The sequence below is a fragment of the Pan paniscus genome, chromosome 18 (genome assembly GCF_029289425.2).
Source record: "Pan paniscus chromosome 18, NHGRI_mPanPan1-v2.0_pri, whole genome shotgun sequence".
In the NCBI taxonomy this organism is placed as follows: Eukaryota; Metazoa; Chordata; class Mammalia; order Primates; family Hominidae; genus Pan; species Pan paniscus.
Genome location: NC_073267.2, coordinates 82779241 through 82802594, shown reverse-complemented (window position 1 = coordinate 82802594; position 23354 = coordinate 82779241). Strand labels below are relative to the sequence as shown.

Sequence of the window (23354 nt, the reverse complement as noted above, 5' to 3'; positions counted from 1 at the left end):
GACGGATATACCAGGACCCAAACAGACAGTGGAAGCCCCCCACCCCCACCCCACGCCACTTCCATCGGAATCCTCCCGGGGCACTGCTGATTCCAGCTGCTCCCCACTAAAGCCTTGAGAACTCTTGGCTGCTCTGCAAGACTGAGCCCCATGAAGGAGCCACGTGCTGCGTGTAAAGAGTGCTGAGTTCAAATTCTAGCCCTGCCACTAATTTGCTGGGCCAGTCACTTAATCATCTTAAGTCACAAGTACCTCATCAGAAAAGTGGTCCCAGCTCTTCCTGCTGTGGAAGGATCAGAAGAGAGGAGGCACAACAGAGACCTAGTGAACTCCGAAGCCCGAGTGCTAAATATTTGTCAAGTTTGTGTTAGTATTACTATTAGTGTTGTTACTGCTGTTATTATTATTGCTATTGCCAACAATAATAAGTGGTGGATGTACTCGAGACGGTCGGGAGGGAAGGCAAGGGCAGCCTCTCCCTCATTTTCACCGAAAATCCTCCGGGTGTCCCTGGCCCGGCGCCGAGGGGTCTCAGCGCAGAGGTAAGGGCCCTCTAGGAGTCCGGGCCGAGCCTCTCGCGCCGCCGCCCCCGCCGCGCCGCGCCCCGGTCGGATTCCCTGAGCGCGCGCGCCCCCTGCTGGCGGCCGGGCGCAGGCGCAGGCTCCAGAGCGTATATAAGGGCAGCGTGGCGCACAGCCACAGAGCGAGTGCCAGAGCCCAGCCGGCGCGGAGCGGGAGCGGTGCAGGCTGAGGTCTCCGAGCGGCTCGCCATGGCTGGCCCGCAGCAGCAGCCCCCTTACCTGCACCTGGCCGAGCTGACGGCGTCCCAGTTCCTGGAAATATGGAAGCACTTTGACGCAGACGGTCAGTAAAGCTCCCAACTTCTGTGCCCATTGGCACCCAGGGGATCTGCGGTGAAGGGGACAGGGGGCGGCGCTGAATGCGGGCAGGTGTACGTTTGCCCTCAGGAGGTGGTCTGGTCGCAGAGCCTGCTGGGGTAGGGGTCCCGGGTTTGGGAGACATCCGGCTGCTCTGGGCACAACTGTCAGTAACTTTCTTCCCTAACATAGATGACCCAGAGCCCACCCGCATTTGCACCTTTATTCTGAGCAAGTGGGAGCTTTCTCAGAGAGGTGGCCTGGGCTGGGAAGGCCTCCAGGTTCCCCCTGCCATCTCCCCCACCTCCCCTGCCTTCAGCTGCTCCAGCCACAGGTCTCAGAAGACCACTCATTTCTTTCCTCCTCTTCCCCTTTTGTTGAATGCTAGGTTAGCCCCCTTACCCTGCTGGAGGCTGGGATAAATTAGGGGATCCTGAAGGGAAACGTGGCCTCCCCAGCTTGATTGGCTGGGAGCAGGAGTGGAAAATGGCACTGGGGGCCCTGAACACCCCCCTGCTTCCTTTGTCCATTTTCCAGCCGCCGTGGGCATGTAGGTTTCCCAATACAGCAGCAGTGGGTGTGGTGGCGGGCAGCGTTGGGGTGCCAGTCCCAGACCTGTTCCCTCATAGTGATAATCCTGGGTACTCTTGGTGACTTCATCTCTGGGTAGGGGGAGGCACCACCCTAAGTGCCTCAGTGACTAACCCTCTGCTCTGTGTGGTCTGGACACTGACTCACCCAAAAAGCAAGGGCCAGACCAAATGACCTTTGGAGGTAGCCCCCAGCACTGGGATTCCAAGTGTCTGTGGTGGTCTGACTCAGGCATAAAGGGTGGTCCCCCTTTAGAGGCTTTTGATATCACTAGAGACTCTGTTTCTGTTACTCCGAAAAAATAAGTGATCGGATTTCCCTCTCTATGCACAGACCTGGCTAAGACGAGCATCCAAAATATCCTGGCATCTCAGACATTTTGTGGTGTCTGTAGCTACCCTCCCCTCGGGTAGCTAATGGCTCCTGGAGGGGCTGACCCCAAAGGGAGGCCAACGGGAAAGGCTAAGACAGATGCTGTCTCCAGAAGACAAGTTCTTAACCACTGCACTGCACAGCCCCCCAGGGGGCCAGGCTCAGCCTTGTGGGCTCTGACACCTGTCATTCAGGCCCCTGTCCCAGATCTGTGTGGGATGACAGGAAGTTTATCCTGGGGTCTGAGAGCAAGGGGGATGGAAAACAGAGGGGCATCAGGTGTGCCTCACTCCATTCTTCCCTCCTCCCTTCCTCGCCTTGGCAGGGTGTGGAGGTGGCTGAACAGAGATCCTCTGCCCAGAGTGCTATGGGGAGGCAGGGGTTAATGTCTGGGGATGCTAATGGGTGAAATTTTGTTTCCTTGGAGCCAACTGAGAAAGCTAGAGCGGTAGGGGACTAGGCATTTGAATACCTGAGTTAGGACTGTGCTCTGCCTATGAATTACTGACGGAAGTGGGTAGATGGTTAAATCTGTAAAATGGGGCTAAGGAGGGATTGTGTTTCCAATCCCCAGCTCCTGCCATAAAATTCCCTTGGTACAAAGTGCTCTCCTCAGAGAAGTGCAGGCTTTTAGTATTCCAGATGACATGCACATTCCCTAAGGAGGCTCCTGCCAGTTTATCTGCACCAGACTTGCATGATTCAAGGAAAGTTACCAAGCAGCCAAGGTTACACCACTGGCTTCCTGGTAGATGAGTCAGCTATAAACAGAGGACTCTATAGTTCTACTTTCCCCCATTCTCAGAGGGACAAGCAAGAGCACTGTCCATAACCACGCAGATCCTTACGTTGATCTGAGACATTGTACTTAAGCACAATGGCACTTTCTCAAGGTGTGAGGCTGCTGGGCAGACCATGACTCCCCTTATACAGATGAGGAAACAGACACAGGGGTTGACTTTTCCGAGGTCATGGAGCAAGTTACTGGTGGGGCTGGTTCCTGGCCAGCGTTTATTCTCCCACTCTGGTTCCTGAACACCTGCTTGGTTTGGAAGAGGGTTTTTTTCCATGATGATAGGTATAAGTCTCCCTCCCATTCCCCCAAAGAAAAGCCCCCAACCCACCCTTGGGGGTGATGGGCAGTTTCGTGTATCCCAAAATGGGGTCCTTGGCTTGGCTAGAGTGTAGTTAAGCTACCACCAAACCCATGATCTTCAAAGCCTCCTAAAGCCATTGTGCCTCTGGCCCCTCCTGCTCCGGGGTGAAGGGGGAGCTTGATGCTTGCACCTTCTTCCTTGTCCATCAGACTTCCACTGCCATCTCTACATCACAGCCTCAGGGAAGTCCCAAGGAAAGGCCATGGACCCGACAGAGAAGGAGGGCAATGAGGATTAAAATACCAGAGATGAGAGAGAGGTGACTTAGGAAGATATGTATACAGCCAAATCGGAATTCCACAAAAGGATCCAGAATTAGGCTTTGGGTGATCTTCCTCCCCTCCTGAACACCCAAAGGCTGCAGGTGAGCCCAACACCGCAGTGCCTGAGGCACTCCCAGCCCTGTTTAGGCCTCTCTCCTACCAATTCTGGTTTCCATTTTCAACATGGGGTTTCTTCCCAATTCTAAGAGTACCCCCTACCACTCACAATCTTAAAAACACCTGAGAGAACTCTCCCTTGCAGCTCTCCAGGTCCCTGGAGTGGGCTCGCTGGAGCCCAATTAACCACAGCCCCCAGAGAGTTGGAGCCACCTCCCCACCCCTTCTGGATGCTGGCTGGTAGTAAACAAAGACAAAGAGATCTTAGGAGGCAGCTGAATCCCAACGAGAGGGAGGATGGGGGCAGGAGGACCCTTAGCCCATTCCAAAACAGAAAAAGCCACCATCACCCTAAAGAGTTGGATTATTTTCAAAATTCTTATTAGCTTTGTGGTAGAGAAAGGAAGAAGTGTATGTTTGGAGAGTGAGAAACTAGGACTCAAAGAGGCAAAATTCTTTTCACAAGATCACACAGCAAAGCAGGAAGAGGTGAAGGGGGAACCAGGAATCTGGTCTCCTAGTCCGCAATACCACTCCACCAACTCTGCCTCAGCAGTCAGCCAAGAGCATGCGTTTGGGAGGGTTCCAACGTTGTCTCTCAAAGGCTGAGGTAGGGAAGATGACAGCCAAGCCCACCCAATGACCCTGGTGGGGTCTAGGGCTCTTCCGAACATCACCTCCATGCTCCGAGTGGCCCTGACATGGCCTTACGTATCTGAGCCCATTGCTCTGTTGCTTCCTGGACACTTCTGTATCAGGAACTTTCCCCCTCTAAAGGATCCAGGTGGCTGAGGGATGCACAGTTCAGAGTTCACACTGTCCTTTATCTGTGGTTCTGATTAGACAGGCCACCAGGCTCCTATTTTACTGACCATCTGCGAGCAGCAAAGTTGTGGCTCCAAAGAGAAATGCCTTAGCTTTTGCTACCCCTTTGAAAGCAACTAAGAATGTAAAGATAAGATGAGTTCTCTTCCAGGGGCAAGCGGACATTCATGGGGCCAAGGTGAACATCCTACTCCCTTCCAAGAATCTAGCCTACATAGATATACTCGTATGTGCGCAGAAAGTTATATGAACAAACATGTCTATTACAGTGTTCTTTGGAAATACTAACAATTTCAGTGGGTGGAGGGGAGAATGTGCTTCACTGGGGGACAGAAAAATAAATATGGTCATCCCTATGATGGAGTATGATAGAGCGAAGTGAAGCTTTTGTAGTGACATGGAAAAATGTCCAAGATGTATTATTAAGATATTGTTTAAAACTGTAGCAGAACGCTATTATGATATAAGCCCATTTTTATTATGAATGATATATGTATGTTGCAGGATATTTAGAAAAATACAACTGAATAATAGTGGCTCTCTCTGAAGAGTGGATGAGCCAAATGAAAGGGGATTTTCTTTTACTAAGTTAATTTCCATAGCACTTGAAAATTTTACAAGAGCATCTATTTCCTGTGTAGTCAGCAAAACAATAAAGATATAAGAAGGGAGGCCAGGCACAGTGGCTCAGGCCTATAATCCCAGCACCTTGGGAGGCCGAGGCAGGAAGATCACTTGAAGCCGGGAGTTCGAGACCAGCTTGCGCAATACAGTGAGACCCCCCTCCCCTGACTACAAATTTAAAAATTAACCAGGTGTGGTGGCGCATGCCTGTAGTCCCAGCTACTTGAGAGGCTGAGGCAGAAGATGGCTTGAGCCCAGGAAGTCCAAGGCTGCAGTGAGCTATGATTGCACCACTGCACTCCAGCCTGGGCAACAGAGCCAGACCCTATCTTTAAAAAAATAACTAACTAAATAAATAAAGATATAAGAAGAAAACAATGTGATAGACACCTTTTCTTCCCTTGTAAGAAATACGTATATGTCTCCAGGTGGGGGGATCTGCCTATACTCTTCTGGGCTTCTGTCCACCTCCAAGTGGCCCAGGTGACGTAGGGGGTGCTCAAAGCCTCTCACAGGGACTGAGTCCTGTTCCTTATCTATGTGGACCCTGAGGATTTTGAAAATAACAACAGAGGCCACAAAGGGCTGAGGATGGCTCTACGCAGGCTCCCATCCTCGCCCTCTGAAACCCAGTGACCTGGCAGAAGTCTTCTCCAAGCCCACACAACACTGAGGACCACTCAGGGCCAGACTGCAGTGCCCAGGCAGGCTCTTCCAGGGCACGGGTCACTGCTCGTTTGTTTGTCCCTGGTTTAGGGAATGGGGAGGAAAGTTAGAACAGCAGCACCTCTCAGAGATGAACGGGAACCTGGGCAACTGGCCTTGGGCGGCTGCATGAGAGGTCCTGCAATACCAAAGTGAAACACATGCTGAAATAGGGTCACAAAATATGTGATGTATATTAAGTGTTTATATAAATGACACAACAGTTACAATGCTATAAGGTAATCATAGGATTTCTCAAAACGATTGGGTCTTGGCCCATTAAAATCAACAGGGTCTGACACTGGGAACCAAGATTAAAGTTGTCAGAGGAGAGCTTTCTCTGAACCCTGTTAGTGAACCTCTGGGGGTCTGTATACCTCTCAGCTGGGCGTGGCGTGATGTCAGGATATGAGGCTCTCAGGGAACAGCCGCCTGACCCATCTGGGGTAGGCCCTGGAAAATGTCCCCCACTCCTGCCTCTGCTCCCACCCCCAACTCCCCAGTTGTTTCACTAACAGCGTCCTTGGGTTGTGGAGTGTCCACTTGCAGCAGCTCTACGCTGGGTACCTCCAGGTGGGCTCTTGCCTGCTATGGCTCTGCTTCTCAGACTGATTGCACCAGCCGGCAGCGGGGAGCAGCCGGTCTGTGAAGAGCTGGGGCTCCCCGGGGAAGCCCGCCTAAGGGACCCGTTTCACAAACAAGATGCCAGCCCTGCATTGCCAGGGCAGCTACCAGCCCAGCCGGGCCGGCTGTCCGTGCCCTCTTCAGCTTGTATATTCCCCTCCAGACTTCAGCAGCTTTACCAGCCAAGCCCCTGAGGGAGGTTTTCAGGGCTAAGGAGACCCCTCAGGGAAATCAATTCCAAAACCAAAGGAGCCAGAATTAATAGAGCAGGCCTGAGGCTCTTCAAGAACAGTGCCTCTCCAGCCCCAGCCTGCCGGCGGATTGCATCCCAGGCCCTCCTTTGCCAAGCCGGCCCATCTGGGGCCTCTGGCTTCAGCCCTCCCCCTGTCCTTGTTGGCTCTCCACTATCTCCCCTCTCACCCAATCTGCCCTATCCTTCTGGCCTCCCTCATGCCTGGGACTCAGCCCAGCATTAGGCTGCCAGATGTCCACAGGTTCAGGGGACCCAGCCCAGCTCCAGAGCCACGGGTCCAAAGCAGCACAGCCCAGAAACACAGATTGAAATTCAAGTGCCCAAGCATTCAGCTGGTGGCTGGTAGCTCTTCACTCTGGGGCTTATTCTTTTTTCCAGAAGCCACTGGAAGAAGCGTGTGTGTGTGTGTGTGTGTGTGTGTGTGTGTGTGTGTGTGTGTGTGTGTGTGTGTGTGTGACAGAGAGAGAAGCCAGGACAAATGCAGATATGGACAGACATTGTCCCTGGGACAAATAGAAGGAGGCCAGGACCTCTGTCAGCTGTGGCTGAATCTCCTTCCCCCTCCGATTCCTCCTTTCTAAGATGGGGTTGATAACTGCTTACCTGGCAGGGTCGTAAAGAACAGATGAGGTGGGAAGCAGAAAGCTTTTTGGGAATGGTGCGCACCATGCAAAGCAGGATTAATACTGGGGCAGAGCCTGGGGAAGCCAATTTCTTACCCCAAAGGGTAGGATTTGACTGTCCCAGAGGGTGCTCCAGATGGAGGTTAGAGGACTGTTTGCCTTCGATAAATCTGAACTCCAGATAGACCGACAAGTGGCCTGGCCTCCTGGATGCCTTCTGGTGCAGCTTAACGAGGAAATTCCTTAACGAGGAAATTCTGGTGCAGCTTAACGAGGAAGGTGCGAACCTTCCCTCCTTTGACCTCTCTAATCTATGGACTGCGAGTGCTACACAGACTGGTGCACTAGAAGCGACTGGACGCAACATCTTGAGTGTGCTGAAGGGCTGGTTAGAACACAGGCTTCTGCACCCCATCCCCAGAGACTCAGATTCTGTAGTCCTTAGAATTTGCATTTCTAAGAAGCCCCCAAGTGACACTCATATGTCTGGCCTAGACCAAAATTTGAAAACCACTGAGCAAATGCGTCTCAGATTTTAGCACACTGATGAATCACCAAGACAGTGTGATCAATAGATTGTTGGGCACCACCCCCCAGAGAAAGATTCAGTAGGTCCAAGGTGGGCCTGGGATTCTGCATTCCTAACAAGCACCCAGGTAGTTCTAATGCTACTGGTCCACAGACTGCACTTTGAAAAGCACGCCGTTATGCTCCAATCCTACTGAATTAGGATCTCCACTTTAATAAGATCCCTGGGTACTTTTTATGTACCCTAAAGTTTGAGACATGCTGCTCTGAAGCGGTTCCAAGCCTTGACTGTTCTGAGCTTTAGAATCACCTGCAGCGCTTTGAAAACACCCCCTTCCCCCCATCCATTAAATCAGAAATTCTGGGGATGGGGCCAAGGCAACAACGTTGTTTTCAAATATTCCCAGGTGATCCTAATACACAGCCTCAACTGAGAACCGGTATTCTTTTTTCTTTCTTTCTTTGTTTTTTTCCCTCTCTCTCTTTTTTTTTTTTTTTTTTTTTTGAGATGGAGTCTCACTCTGTCACCCAGGCTGGAGTGCAGTGGCACGATCTTGGCTCACTGCAAGCTCCACCTCCCAGGTTCACGCCATTCTCCTGCCTCAGCCTCCCAAGTAGTTGGGACTACGGGTGCCCGCTACCACGCCCGGCTAATTTTTTGTATTTTTAGTAGAGACGGGATTTCACCGTGTTAGCCAGGATGGTCTCAATCTCCTAACCTGTGATCCACCCACCTCAGCCTCCCAAAGTGCTGTGATTACAGGCGTGAGCCACAGTGCCTGGCCTTTTTTTTTTTTTTTTTTTTTTTGAGAGAGAGAGTCTCGCCTTGTCACCCAGGCTGGAGTACAGTGGCACAATCTCACCTCACTGCAACCTCCGCCTCCTGGGTTCAAGCAATTCTCGTGCCTCAGCCTCCCAAGTAGCTGGGACTACAGGCAGATACCACCACACCCAGCTGATTTTTGTATTTTTAGTAGAGATGGGGTTTCACCATGTTGGCCAGGCTGGTCTTGAACTCCTGGCCTCAAGCAGTCCACCCACCTCAGCCTCCCAAAGTGCTGGGATTACAGGTGTGAGCCACCACACCTGGCTTGAGAACCAGTATTCTAAGGAAAGCAGTGGTGCTGGAACTCTTCAGGCTAACAGGTTTTCATCTATAAATTGATTTAGAGGAACTTAAGAGGAGGGAGTATAAATGGAAGGCAATATTTGTTCCTTCCATTTATGTGAGATTTTACATCTTCCAGAATGCTTCCACAACATTACCTTGTACAGCTCTCACCATAACTCTGTAAAGTAGAGAGGGCATAAATAGTTATGCCCATTTTAGAGATAAAGAAACTGAGGCTCAGAGAGATTGACTTGCCCAACATCACATGGACAGTCATAGAGCAGGCGGTAGAATTATTAATATTATACCTCTTACTCAGGTACCTCTTACCTGTTCAACTCCTAGAAAATCTGAATGTATAAGGCTCAGGGAGAACAAGGTCTCCCTGAGGTCTCTTTTCACTGAGGGGTGAAGCCTCCTCTAGGCATGGCTTCCCAAGTGTCTGTGGTCAGATGAAAGGTAAAGAAGTATTGTCTCACTTTAAATTGGGGGAAACTGAGGCACGGTAGTGGTGCGAAATGGTAGCAAGAGTAGAATAAGGAAGGATGCAGGGTCTCTCGCTCTCACTTCGGCTCTGCTCCCTCATGTTCACAGGACGTGGTTTGATAAGAAGTTAGAAGTGATGGTTGCCATGGTAACCACGTCTTTATCGATGTCTTTATCGATGCCCATCCGCATGAGCCTTGCTTGGTGACCAGTCACCCCACCCACTGCAAGAGGGTCATAGAAACATCAGATCATTCACTCAGTGCCGATGTCATCCTAGAAGGGTGTGCACCAGCCTTCCTCTACCCCAGCCTCTAGTGATAAGGGCTTCCTGCAGATGGATGGGGAGTTGCTTTGAGGGAAGCCAGAGCAGCGAAGGCCATTTTCCATCCACAATCGAGAGCTGGGTGTGGAGTGTCCCTTCTGGGCCCTGCAGTGCCACCTGCCGATCTCTCCTGTGTTCCTCACTGTCTGCCATCAGCTGCCTGTCTGCCTGCCTCTCCCAGGCTGACAACTGATGCTCTTGGGAAATGGGCCCACATCTAAAACTTGGTGATAGCTCCCTGAGCACCAGGCACAAAGTGGAACAGTGGCTCAGTTCAAAACATCAAGGCTCACTGCATTGAACCACATTTCTGCCTTTTGTTGAGGTGCCCAGAGGGAGGTAGTGGAATTCCTAGTGTGGGGAGGGGGGTTCCTCCTGCCCCGGGAACCTCCTGCTGCCTGTGCTGCACAAGCTGAATTCAGAGAGGCGGCTTCTCTCCACAGGGCTGCCCTTCTAGCTCCTGGACCCCTTTCCCTGCCTCCAGTTTTCCTCCTTCCTTTCTCTGCCCCCTTCCCAGAGGCTGAGGCTTCTTGGGAGGTCTTCCCTGCTCATCCTTTCCAAGAAGCCCTGGAAGTCGATCTCTACTCTATGACACCATCATTCTTTCATTGCTCTCGACACTGGAAACACCATGTTTAAATTCATTTCCTTGCTTATTATCTGTCCCCTGCCCCACCCACACCCCATTACAGCATAAGCCCCACCATGGCAGGACCTAGCTGGCCTTTGCACCTCCAGTGCCTGCACAATGCAGATGCTCAATAAAGATTCCTCCAATGGTCCAGGCACGGTGGCTCACGCCTGTAATCCCAGCACTTTGGGAGGCCAAGACAGGTGGAGGATTTAAAGACCAGCCTGGGCAACACGGCAAAACCCTGTCTCTACCAAAAACAAACAAACAAAAAATTATTCAGGCATGTGCCCGTCGTCCAAGCTACTTGGGAGGCTGAGGTGGGAGGACGGCTTGAACCCAGGACATTAGGCTGCACTGAGCCGTGATCCAGCCACTGCACTCCAACCTGAGTGACAGAGCAGACCCTGTCTAAAAATAAAATAAAATAAAAATTAAAAAATTCCTCAAATGAATGAATGAGTGAATTAAGCCTGGATCAGGAATTAGGACACTTCCGTTCTGGTCCTCCCTGGCTGTGTGGTCCTGAGCAAGTTGCTTGCCTTCTGTGTCCTGTGCCTCAGTGTCTTCTGTCACCAGAAAAGGATTCTACTCTGCCATGCCCGTGTGTCTGGAAAGATTATGTGTGGGTTCATTTCCCCCACAGCAACCCACACAGGCCTTACCCATAGTGAGGGCTCAAATTATCTGCTGGAGCAAAGAAAGACGGCAAAAGCGCTTTGAAAAGTTAAAGACATTCCACTGACCTTCAGCACTTTCCTGCTGGGCGAGGCACTGGATGATTGTCTGAGTTTCTTGAGGTTGTTAAACCTCCTTCAAACCTTTCTAGAAAAAAAGATGGAGTAAAAATAAATACTTATTCTAAGTTCCAGAAAAACTCCAAGGAAAAGATGGCCCCTAGAGATCTGTACTTTACTTCTTTGGGTTCAGAGCATTCAGTGGGGCGGGGCTCCGTGCTAGCCTTGCCTGCTCTAGCCTCCCTCTGCGCCCCTAAATCTTTCCAACCTGAAGCAAGCAGCCCAGGGCCAAGGTGTTTGCAGCATGGGCGGGAAGCACAAACAGCAGCCATAATGGCAGTGTCCGCCGGCATGTTTGAGGCTCGCTGCAGGCCAGCGCTGCGAGTGTATTATTATCCTCTTTAATCTTCATGGCAGCTGCATGAGGAGGGTGCTATCATTGTCCCCATTTCATAGGAGAAGAAACTGAAGTTCACAGAGGTGGTGTCCTCTAATCTGGGTACGACAGAGGGAGGAGAAGAACCAGGTGTCGGTGCCTCAGCAAGAAAGGCCAGTCACTCTGCCGCCCCCCAAATGGTAGGTGAAGGGGCCAGAGAAGAAATGGCAGAATATGAAGGACCTGGTGCAAAACAGGGCTCCACAGAGGGATGACGGACCCTGTTCAGAGCTAAGTGGAGGCGGCTCTTGGAAACATACCATGCTGCTCTGCGGGCTTCCCCTACCCAGTTCCTTTCAGCCACCTCCCGATACACTCATGAAACATATACTCGCTCCTGTGTCCGCCCAGCCCTGGCTCCAGTGGCCTCTGCTTCACTGAACCATGACATGCACTCGTGGTGCCAGCTCTGAGCCCCCACCTCCTGCCCTAGCCTCGGGCTTCTGGAAGCTGCAGATGCACCCAGGGCTGAGCTCAGCTTTCCACCTCCCCGTCTGACTCTACAAAGCCTCCGAGGAGAAGAATGTGACTTTGCCTTCTCAGTTGAGAAGAAATTGCACCTCAGCGATAGGAGAATAGCCAGATCGCTGCAGGGAGTAACCAGGAAGAGAAAAATTACTCATTCTTCCAACTCAGAGCATCATCAACTAGACGATGTCTTTTTGCCTAGAAAGCCCATCTCCCTCTCCCTCACTCCCCTACTTTAGCCGGCCTCACAGGAACCACACTCTTCTGAAATTCCAGTTCTCCTAAGAAGCTTTACAAACATCCTAGAAGGAAGATAACCACCCCATCCTAGGATAAAAGGGAACTCAAATCTCACTCTGCGAGCCCATTGCAATCATGTCTTTTCCCTGCAGACAAAAATACATAATTTATCTCATGTGATTCTTGCCATACAATATTTATTGTGGCATATTCTTCACTCGAGAGTGCCTCTAAGTTTATTCAGAATTTAAATTCTCAGGGGGCCCTAGGAGGAGAGGCTGGGAAAAGCCTCCCCCCACAACCCCTCACAGAGGCTGGGGTAAATGCTCCTTTATTTTCTCTGTTGCGTTTGTAATTCCATTTGCCCTTGGTGAAAGCTACCACCTCCCTTCCCATTCGAGTTGAATCTCCTCTATGGGAATCTTGCTCAAGGGCTTTAGATCAAATTTGGAACTTGATGTTAGGTCAGTGGTTTTCAAACTTTGCTGCACAGGAAATCACCTGGGAGTGTTAAAAAAAAAAAAATCATGGTGCTTAGTTCACACCCCAAACAAATTGCATCAGAAAATCTAGAGGTGGGGGCCAGCTATCCATTTTTTTTTTAAGATCCCTGGGGGCCAGGTACCTGTAGTCCCAGCTACTTGGGAGGCTGAGGCAGGAGGATCACTTGAGCCCAGGAGTTTGGGGCGGTAGTATGTTATGATCACACTTATGAATAGTGCTGAACTCTAGCCTGGGCAACAGAGCAAGACCCTGTCTCAAAAAAAAGGAAAAATCCCCAGGAGATTCTTTGCCACAGCAAAGTCTAGGAGGCACGGCCTGAGCCCTGCCTGATTTCCCACCCACAAATGCCTCCTTCCCCATCACAGCACTGACCAGTGACCTTGACCATGCATTCAGCTCAGTCCTGGTCTCTAGACCATCCGGGCTCAAGGCATGAGAGCCTAAAAGACCTCTCACTACTTATGTGATCTCGCAAGTGAGGCTGTGACCTCGGGACCTGGTTCTGATCACTGCACTTTTCCCACAGATTCATTCCCACCTTAGGCACGGGTTCTGGTAATGGAACTCAGTAACAACATTTATGCTGCACTCATAATGACTAGAGGATGGGCTTTCCATTCAAAATCCTGTTTAATTATAATAACCCACTTTGCAGATGAGATGGGTTCAATAACTGTCTCAAAGTCACACTATTGGTAAGCACAGCAGAACCAGGCTTTAAATCTGCATCCACAGGCCTCAGAGCCTCCTCTCTTCATTACCAGGTGGGATGCCTCTCCTACCCTTGATCCCTGTGACCAAGTCTCAGGTAGGGCAGGGGGTGGGAGGTGACATCCCATAGGACAGATGCCCTGTGGTTCTCTCTTTTCTGGGCCCTTCTGTTTTTGTTTCCTAGGACTGTTATAGCAAGGCACTACAAACTGGGTGACTTAACACAACAGAAATGTATTCTCTCACATTTCTAGAGGCTAGAAGTGTGAAATAAATGTGTCGGCAGGCTCTGCTAGAGCTCTGAGGGTGAATCTGCTCCCTGCCTCCCTCCTGGCTTCTAGTGGTTGCTGGCAGCCCACAGCGTTCCTTGGCTTGTACACACATCACACTGGCCTCTGCCTCCATCTTCACATGGTCTTCTTCCTGGGTCTCTGTGTCTCCACGAGGCCTTCTTACAAGGACACTGACCACTGGATTTAGGGCCCACCCCAATCCAGTATGACTCATCTTAACTAATGACATCTGCAATGACCCTGTTTCCAAATAAGGTCCCATTCTGGGGGAGCACTCCAACCCGCTACACCTTCTGAACTCCAGGGACCCCAGTTCTGCCTCTGACCAGGTCCCGCCACTTGCTGATGACCTGTCACACCTCTGCCACCTCGTGCTTGCCCAGACATTAACGACAGATTCGGAAGCTGCCAACTTCTGCTCTCCTCTGTCCTCTCGGACCCTGTGCTAGTTCCTCCCAGTATTTTCTAGCTGCTGAATGTATGTTGTTCATCTTGGATCTCTAGGTGCAAATGCCCTGAGGGCTGGACCCACACCCCTAGCTCCACTGGCCTAGACACCTGCCTGTTGGCCAGCTGGGAGAAGACATTCTCCACGAAGCCCCCAACATGCCCACCCCGTGCCCCCCTTACTATTTAGTGCTGAGATTGATTTTTTCTCTCTCTTTTTACAGGAAATGGGTATATTGAAGGTAAAGAGCTAGAAAACTTTTTCCAAGAGCTGGAGAAGGCAAGAAAAGGCTCTGGCATGGTAAGCCCAGCCCTGTCTCCGATTGTTTGGGATTTTCCTGACCTATGCCTTTCAGCATGCTGTGTCCCAGTTATGTATGCCATAAGCAGGCCTCATATCGCTGGTCTTGACACAGCATTTTATTTATAAGGATAAAAAATAGACTGTCCCCTAAGAGTACCCTATCTCAATATCCTTGGGTGTCTGGGATTGAGGGGTATTCATGAGTGGACACCAGGGGTTGATGAACCCTCCTGCAAAGCTGCAAAGCTTTGTCTGCGTATGCGTATATTAATATATATGTAGTATTTTTTTTTCCCTAGGGACAGAGTCCATAGCTTCCCTAAGGTGCTTAGGGGTCATGATTCCAGATTGGATGCCCAGGAGGTTTCAAGTGCCCTGATTCTAGACCAGAGTTTCTCAGCCTCAGCACTGTTGGCATTTGAAGCTGAATAATTTGTTGTAGGGGCTGCCCTGTGCGTTGTAGGAGTTTAGCAGCATCCCTGGATCTACCCATGAGATGCCACTATCATCCTCCTTCAAGCTGTGACAATCAAAAATGTCTCCAAACATTGCCAAATGTCCCCTTGGTGGGAGACTGGGGGCAGAATCGTCCTCAGAAGAGAACCACTGTTCTAGAGCAACACGGGCTAGAATCCCCAGCAAGGAACTAGAGGAAAATTGAGGATTGCTCTCAGCCAGTATCTGAACCAGACGGCACTGGCTGGCCTCATTTGTGGTGGTGTCACGACCTTCTGAGCCTGCCCAAAGTGACTCCAGATCACATCCCAGCCCCTTAGTGACAGGAGTGTTGCTTTCCCTGGTGCCAACATGGCACTACTGAGTTTGCTAAAGCCTTTTGGGGGAGGTATTTGAAATACTGCAAAGCTCAGGTGATTGGAACTAGTCTGCTGTGATTCCCGTGTCTGGTTCTGGAGTACATGGAGTCAGCCTCACACCCTCCCATCATCTCCCTCGGGTCCTCTGGAGGCGTCTCTACTCTCCCCTGCTGCGTGTCTGTTGGCCAATCCACTGTTTATTTGCAGCTCTTCAGGGAGCATTTGGGAGATGAGTCACAAATCCACCGGTGAGCTCCTGGTTCAAAGCTTGGCAGAGCGCCCCAATGAGGAGGTCAAAGTGATGGGCTTAAAGGGTTGGAGGCGATTCATGGGTTTGTTTATCAACAGTTCTCCCATCAATTCCTAGGATAATGAAGCCTGGATCACAGAAAGCATGGGCTTCAGGACTGACTCTGGGATCATGGGCTAGTCGGAGAAATGTGTTTTTATGAAGTGCTTTGCATCTAGAATCCTTCTCTTAGTCATTCCCTTCCTCAGATGTCATCCGGGTAATTTTCAAGTCTGTCAACAATCCCAACTGATGCCATCCAGGACTGGTTCTCAGAGCAGCTGTTATATGGTAGAAAGAATATTGGCCTTGAAAGCAAAAGCCATCAGTTCAAATTCTGGCTTTACTTACTGGGTGCCCTCTAGAGAAGTCATCTCGGCCTCCATTAGTGTGTCAAATGGAAGGGCTACTAACTTCACAGGAGCTACTGTACAACTTAAATAAGATGGCCACATTTGTGACAAGTGCCTGGGATCAGACTATGTACCTTTGTAAATATAAATAAATACTGATAAACAAATAAATATTGACAAATTGATACTAATTCCAAAAGTAAAAAGCAATCAGAGGGATTCAGGAAACTCTCAGAAGTGGCAGGATTTCCCTTGGCCCAATCCTGGGGAGCACACAATTCATGTGGAAGTCATCAGCTGAGTGAGGCAGAAACATCAGCCATGCAAGGTGGGCTCATCATTGATTAGGGAGAAGGAAGAGCTCCTTAATGCAAATAATTAATCAGCACTATCTCAAATCAGGGGAAGGTTCAAGAGCTTCAAGTCTATATTTAAGATAGGCAGCTGTGGGCTTGAAGGAATGTTTTAAGTTCTTTGCTTTCTAGTAGTCAGAATAATTGGGTGGACTGTTTAAATTACCCTTCGGCTACATGATGACCTCCTCCGCATGTTCCTCCTGATATGAAAATCAAGAGTGAAAATATTGTGGAATTGCCAGGTAGTCTTTAAAGAAGAAAATGAGCAATCTACCTTGCTGTAATGAAGTGCTTAGAACCTATTAGGGGGCACTGGATTAAGTTCAGTTTGATTACAACCTGCTTCAGTAAAATGTTGAGGCCTTAATTCTCACATCTGAGTGATGGGAACAAGTCCAAACCCTTCCTATAGAGTTGTAGCTTAATCCATCTCAAAGGCAGCAGGGCATGTTTGATTACCTGGTATGGAGCATGGCCACGTGTCCTTTGAAATTTATATGACTGAGCCTTGAAGAAGAGATGACTTAATTTGAAGGGGACCTGGAAAGGAAAACAACACAGCTCTGATCAATCAGAGCATCAGCACAACTTGGTTCTGCACCCACTTACCCAGGATGCAAATGATTTCCAAGCTTCCTGCTCTGAGATCATGGTTCACATGAGATACAGCAGCAAAAATCAGCCCCCTTTGTCTTTCCACAGATGTCAAAGAGTGACAACTTTGGAGAAAAGATGAAGGAGTTCATGCAGAAGTATGATAAAAACTCAGATGGGAAAATCGAGATGGCAGAGGTGAGCCCTGCCTCGCTGGTAAAGAGCTGTGTGGGAGGGGCCCTGGGTCCCTGTGCCTCTCCCAGGCATGAGCATCCTGCTGAGGATTGGAGTGAGGTGGGGGCCTCAAAGCTCCTGCACCCCCAGCACTTGGGCTGACCAAAGAGAACAGCAGGGACTTTTCTTGTGTGTCACCCAAGGAAGAAGGAAGTGACAAACAATGACCAAAGATAGGGGTGGAGACCTTAAATGCCCACAGGGGCCAACAGGTATTGTAACCAAGTGGCAAGGCCAGCTGAAGACACTAGGGAGGCTGAACACAGGTGAACAGGAGACTCCATGCCCCACCTAAAGCCATCCAAAGGCATAATTTTTAAAAGTTATATACATAATTTACACATATATATACATGATTCACATCAGTAATTTACATATATAAACATACATAATTTGCATATAACATAATTTACACGTATCCATGTATACATATATACATTCATATATGCACACATATATACACATACACACATACACTCACACATACTCATATACAGGTGCATGTCAAACACCTCTGGTAATCAGTGACCACAGTCAAGGGCTCAAGAGTGCTGGCCGGACTCTGTGGCCCATGCCTGTAATCCCAGCACTTTGGGAGGCTGAGGCGGAGGACCCTTGAGGTCAGGAGTTTGAGACCAGCCTGGGCAATATAACAAGACCCCATCTTTACAAACCATATAAATAAATAAATAAGAATGATGATGGCGGCACAGGCATTAGGGCACAGCTCCACCCAGGGTATATTGTTGGGATGCTGCTTTAGGTTGGGTGCCTGAGACAGAGATTTGAGTGGAAGTGGCTTACTGAGGCAGAACTCTCCAGAGAAGGACAGCAGGAAAAGGCAGGGGATAGTGCTGTGCAAGGATGCGGTCTCAACTGGAGCCTCGCCTTGGCTAGGCTTATAGGGACTCTGGAGTGTGGACTGTGCCACAGAGTGGGTCCCACCTTGAGGCAAGGGGGCTGGTCTGTTGTACTCCTGTGTCAATCAGTCAGTGGATGCAGGCTGCCCCTCTTTGGGCAAGGAGGGGACCTGTGGAACTTCCCCAGCGGGGCAGCTCTGGTCTGGCTGAGGGCAGTTCTTGTGCAGGGGCAGGGCTGAGCTGTTAGCAGTCTGACTTCATAGCAGCTGAGGGATGGCCAACAGCCTAGTTACAGAGGAGCAGGGAGAGGCACCAAGAATGGCCACTATAGATGCCCATGCTGATTCAAAGGGGCTTAAACCAAGGGTTGACAGGCTTTTTCTCTAAAAATACAGATTAAGGTAAGTGTGTTAGGGTTTGTGGGCCATCCAGTCTCTGCCACAGCTCTTCAGCTCTGCCACTGTAGCACAAAAGCAGCCACGGGTGGTATGTCAATGAGTGGGTGTGGCCACGTCTTATAAAACTTTACAAACAACTTCTGAGCCATACTTGGCCTGAGGGCCATAGCTTACCATGAGAGGCTTCTAACAGAAAGGCCAGGGTTAGGGTTTGTTCCAGGTGGAAGCCAGGGCTCCCGCTCTGCCTCCCTGCAGTTCTCTTGGTTCTGTTCTCTGCCCTCAAAATACCTTCATCCTCAGGCGGCTAGCAAGATGGCTGCCACAGCGCCAGGCATCACATCCACATACACCCACATGCATCCACATACATCCACATATACCCACATACAACCACATGCATCCACATTCAACCACACACACCCACGTACATCTACATGCACCCACATACATCCACATCCAATCACATGTACCCACATCCATCCACATGCACCCACATACAACATGTGCCCACATACAGCCACATACACCCACATACAACCACATACATTCACATGCAACCACATGCACCCACATACAACCACATACATCCACATTCAACCACACACACCCACATACAACCATATATCTACATGCAACCACATGTACCCACATACACCCACAAACATCCACATGCATCCACATACAACCACATGCACCCAAATACAACCATATCCAACTACATACATCCACATACATCCATATACAACCACTGTCTAGCTGCAGAAAGGACCCCTTTTAAGTGCAAGGAAATGTTCCCAGAAGTACCCACAGCAGCCCTTCCCCGACATTGCATTGGGCAAAACTGGGTCACGTGCCTACCTGTAAGCCAATCACTGGCAAGAAGAATGGGAGGCTCACACTTCACCAACGTAGACTCATCAGGATTGGCCTGTGACACAAGAGTTCCAGGAGCAAAAAAGGGGGTAAGGGCGGTTGGGTGGGCAGCCAGCAGTGCTTACTGCAAGAGGGTACCTGCATTTTTCAAAAATTGAATTATTGCAGTATCAATTTACATGCAATAACTGCATCCATTTGAAGTGTAAAATTCCTTGAGTTTAGATTTTAGGCCATGAAATTGCCACCCCAATGGAAATATAGCTTTTCTATTACCCCCTCCAAAAGGTTCCTCTAGCCTGGTGCAGGCCCTCTTACCCCAGGCAACCACCCATCTACTTAGATTAGTTTGCATTTTTCAGAATTTTACATACATGGAATCATCTATTAAGTATTCTTTTGAGTCTGGGTGCTTGCATTTTAAAGCAGCACCACTTTATCCCCCTCCAATTGCTCATCCCTTAAGGTTGGGACGACTCAAAAGCACTTCTCTGAACATCCTTCTTTCCCTTTGAAGGACTGCCAGCACCCGTTCTCAAGGAAGGAAGAAAACGCAATTCCCACACTGCCTCGCCACTGGCCCTTTCCATCCTTCTTAGGGGAAAATCTGCTCTGCTCCCTGGCAAGTCCCTCCATAACGTTAGTGTCGCTCTCTGTATCTTCACAGCTGGCACAGATCCTGCCAACCGAAGAGAACTTCCTTCTGTGCTTCAGGCAGCACGTGGGCTCCAGCGCCGAGTTTATGGAGGTGAGGCCAAGGCACCACCTTCTTTCTAAGCACTGGGACCTGCGTTCCTCCTGTGTTCAGAGCCAGGCCCACCCTCCTGCCTGGTAATGGTCCCTGGGAGATGCTAAACCCCTTAGAGCTCTGCTACTCAAAGTGTGGTCCGTGGACTGGCAGCATCAGTATCACCTGGGTGCCTGTTAGAAAAGAGAAAGGGGCCAGGAGTGGTGGCTCACGCCTTGTAACCCCAGCACTTTGGGAGGCCGAGGCAGGCGGATCACCTGAGGTCAGGGGTTCGAGACCAGCCTGGCCAACATGGCAAAACCCCATCTCTACCAAAATACAAAAAAGTTAGCCTGGCGTGGTGGCAGGCACCTGTAGTCCCAGCTATTCGGTAAGCTGAGGCAGGAGAATCACTTGAACTCGAGAGGCAGAGGTTGCAGTGAGCCGAGATAGCACCACTGCACTCTCAGCTTGGGTGACAGAGAGAGACTCCATCTCAAAAAAAGAAAGAAAGGGAGAAAGGCCTGTAATCCCTACTCAAGGAGGCTAAGGCGGGAGGATCTTTTGAGGCCAGGGTTTCAAGACCAGCCTGGGCAACACAGTGAGACCTTGTCTCTACAAAAATAAAAAGCTACCATAGTGAACAGGAATTAAAAAAAAAAAAAAAAAAAAAAAGATAAAAAACTTAGTGGGATATGGTGGTGCACGCCTGTAGTCCCAGCTTCTCAGGAAGGCTAAGGCAGGAAGATCAGGAATTTGAGGCTGAAGATCACACCACTGCCCTCCAGGCCGGGCCACAGAGCAAGACCCTATCTCAAATTAAAAACAAAAACAAAAAAAAGGTAGACAGACTCCCTGATCCAGTGACTCAGAAGCTCCATTTTAACAAGATCCCCAGATGATGTGTATGCACATTAAAATGTAGGGAATAAGATGAGAAGTAAGCTTGGGTCAAGTACGCTTGGGAAACACTGTGTACATGCATCTCTCATTTCGGGATTTGTTGTGGTCATTTGCATATCACAGGCTCTGAGAAATCAAGCAATAAAGAAAACTGTGCCACTCAGTTTGGCTCCAGGATCTCATGCCACTCAATAATAATGTTGTGTCTCTCGAAGTCAGAGTTCCAAGAAGCAGGCTAGAGAAGGATGGACTTATGTACGATTCTATAGCTACAAAAGTCCAGTGAGGATTCCAGTTTTTGGTATCTTCCACGTTTCATCTTTGACTATGATAAGGTTTCGGTTTTCCTTTTTAAAATTAGCATTCCCGGCTGGTCACTGTGCCTTATGCCTGTAATCCCAGCACTTTGGGAGGCCAAGGCAGGTGGATCACTTGAGGTCAGGAGTTCGAGGCCAGCCTGGGCAACATGGAAAAACCCCATCTTTACTACAGATGCAAAAATTAGCTGGGCATGGTGGTGCATGCCTGTAATCCCAGCTACTCAGGAGGTTGAGGCAGGAGAATCGCTTGAACCAGGCAGGCAGAGGTTGCAGTGAGCCAAGATCGTGCCACTGCACTCCAGCCTGGGCGACAAAGACTCTGTCAAATAAATAAATAAATAAATAAATAAATAAATAAATAAATAAATAAATAAAATTAGCATTCCCCTCTTGGCAATATAATTTCCTTGAGATCTTCATGTAAAATATGATGTTCAAATTCATGTCTCTTGAGTAATATTCATCTGATAAATTGAACCATATGAAATTGCTGATATTTAACGATTTTTTACTTACAAAAAGTGGAAATTCTATGTGGTTCAACCAAATATATTACTAATCCTGATGTCCAGCAAACTACCAATTATTTCTTGCTCTCTTTCTGGGACTCCACACTCTAACCATTCAGCATATGCATCCCTCAGAGTGAAATTCAACCCATACCCACCTCACGAACTGCCTGCTCTGATAAATAATAACTGGCCTTCGACGTGACTCTCTTTGCCATTCATTGGGGTTAAATCCATTTCCAGCCACCGGTAATCCCCTCTCTGTGATCCACTGCCTGTAACAACTGGAGAGCTGGCCCAGAAGCCTGTGTGGCAGCAAGCTCCCCTCCTGGGCAGACAGTCAGTGAGAAAGAACCAGTTCTCAGGGTGGAACAGTCATTTTTTAAGTGACAGCTTGCCGGAGCATCAGAGATGGATTTAATTTTATGGTGCCTTAAAAGATTTTTCTCCAGTTTTTTTCAAGATGGCAAGATTCCACAAGCTGATAATTGACATTCTAGCTTCTGTTCTTAGTCCTTCTCTAGCCTGCCTGGGAGAAAAAAAGTTCTGCGTATCCTTATAACTTGTCAGGGTGTTGCTTTTGTATCAAGTTTTCCAACTATAGAAAAGGGAGCATCATGCCTGACTCCTTTCCTGATAGAGAGACAGCCAAAAATTGGCCTCTATTCCACCTCTGGTCTGGAAACAGGGATGGTGGCAGCTTGTAGGGGGGCAGGGATGCTTACAGAGGAGCTAAAAGCATCTCCCCGGACCCTTTTCTCTTTCTCAAAATCATCAGTGGCTTCTCTCTGTGCAGCTGACAGATTTCTTTCTTTTCTTTCTTCTTTCCTTCCTTCTTTTTCTTTTTTTTTTTTGAGACGGAGTTTCGCTCGTTGCCCAGGCTGGAGTGCAATGGCGCGATCTCAGCTCACTGCAACCTCCGCCTCCCGGGTTCAAGCGATTCTCCTGCCTCAGCCTCCCGCCGAGCTCGGATTACAGGCAGGCACCACCACTTCCGGTGAATTTTGTACTTTTAATAGAGACGGGGTTTCTCCATGCTGGTCAGGCTGGTCTCAAACTCCCGACCTCAGGTGGTCTGCCCACCTTGGCCTCCCAAAGTGCTGGGATTACAGGCATGAGCCACCATGCCCAGCCTCAGGATTTCATATTCTTACATGTATTTGTCCTTCTAAGTCCCAGCATAACTGCAGAGGAGACATGCCCGCCAAGGTTTCTGGGACCCCCCCCTCCCACAGTACTGTCCCACTGTCCCCTCCTGGGGTCTGTTCCATTTGTTCCATTTTTACCAGCCAGAAGCCTGAAATGGTCCCTCAGTAGCCCTGAAAGGCTTGTGCTCTCAGGTAGCTCCCATCCCAGCACTCAGCACAACAACTCCTAATTTTAGTGATGCCTCGGGATTTCTTTGAGATTTCACAAAGCCCAGGTCTCTTGAACTCTTTTCCTTGAATGAGAAGAGAAAGGATGCACTGATGATGATGAGCACAAGTGCTGCATGGGGAGAGGAGGCACGTGGGGGAGCCCAGAGCTGGCATCCTGGGGGGGGTGCATGGTCGGAAGTGGACCCGCTGGCAAGATGGCTTGGGAAAGCAGCCGCTGGTGCTTTGCTCTGTGCAGGGACTGGGGTTCCTTCAGGTTATTGCCCTTTTAGGCAACTTGGAGGGGGTGTCTTCCTCTTCTCAGTAAAGACTCAACTTAGACAAACTAAACTGTAATGCACTAAGTGCCTGCGAGTTGTTGGTGAAGTCATATTTGGAAATCCTCACATATATTTTAGTGCCTTTTCAAGGGCAGACTTTCTGGCTATGGGAAGGAGTATTTCAAAGAGTCTAAGGCATTTTTCTGCAGAGAAAAGACACTCTTGTAATCAAAT

At 49.5% G+C, this 23354-nt stretch overlaps 1 protein-coding gene across 1 annotated transcript in view; it reads left to right on the top strand.

The window, feature by feature from the left end:
- The first annotated feature begins 682 nt into the window (after positions 1 to 682).
- Positions 683 to 23354, top strand: part of CALB2 (calbindin 2) — a 33082-nt gene continuing 10410 nt past the window's right edge. The window contains exons 1-4 of the mRNA XM_003829487.4: positions 683 to 864; positions 14174 to 14250; positions 16769 to 16858; positions 19693 to 19773. Of these exons, the coding sequence (XP_003829535.1) occupies positions 771 to 864; positions 14174 to 14250; positions 16769 to 16858; positions 19693 to 19773 (342 nt within the window). The 5' untranslated portion in view covers positions 683 to 770. The remainder of the gene's footprint in view (positions 865 to 14173; positions 14251 to 16768; positions 16859 to 19692; positions 19774 to 23354) is intronic.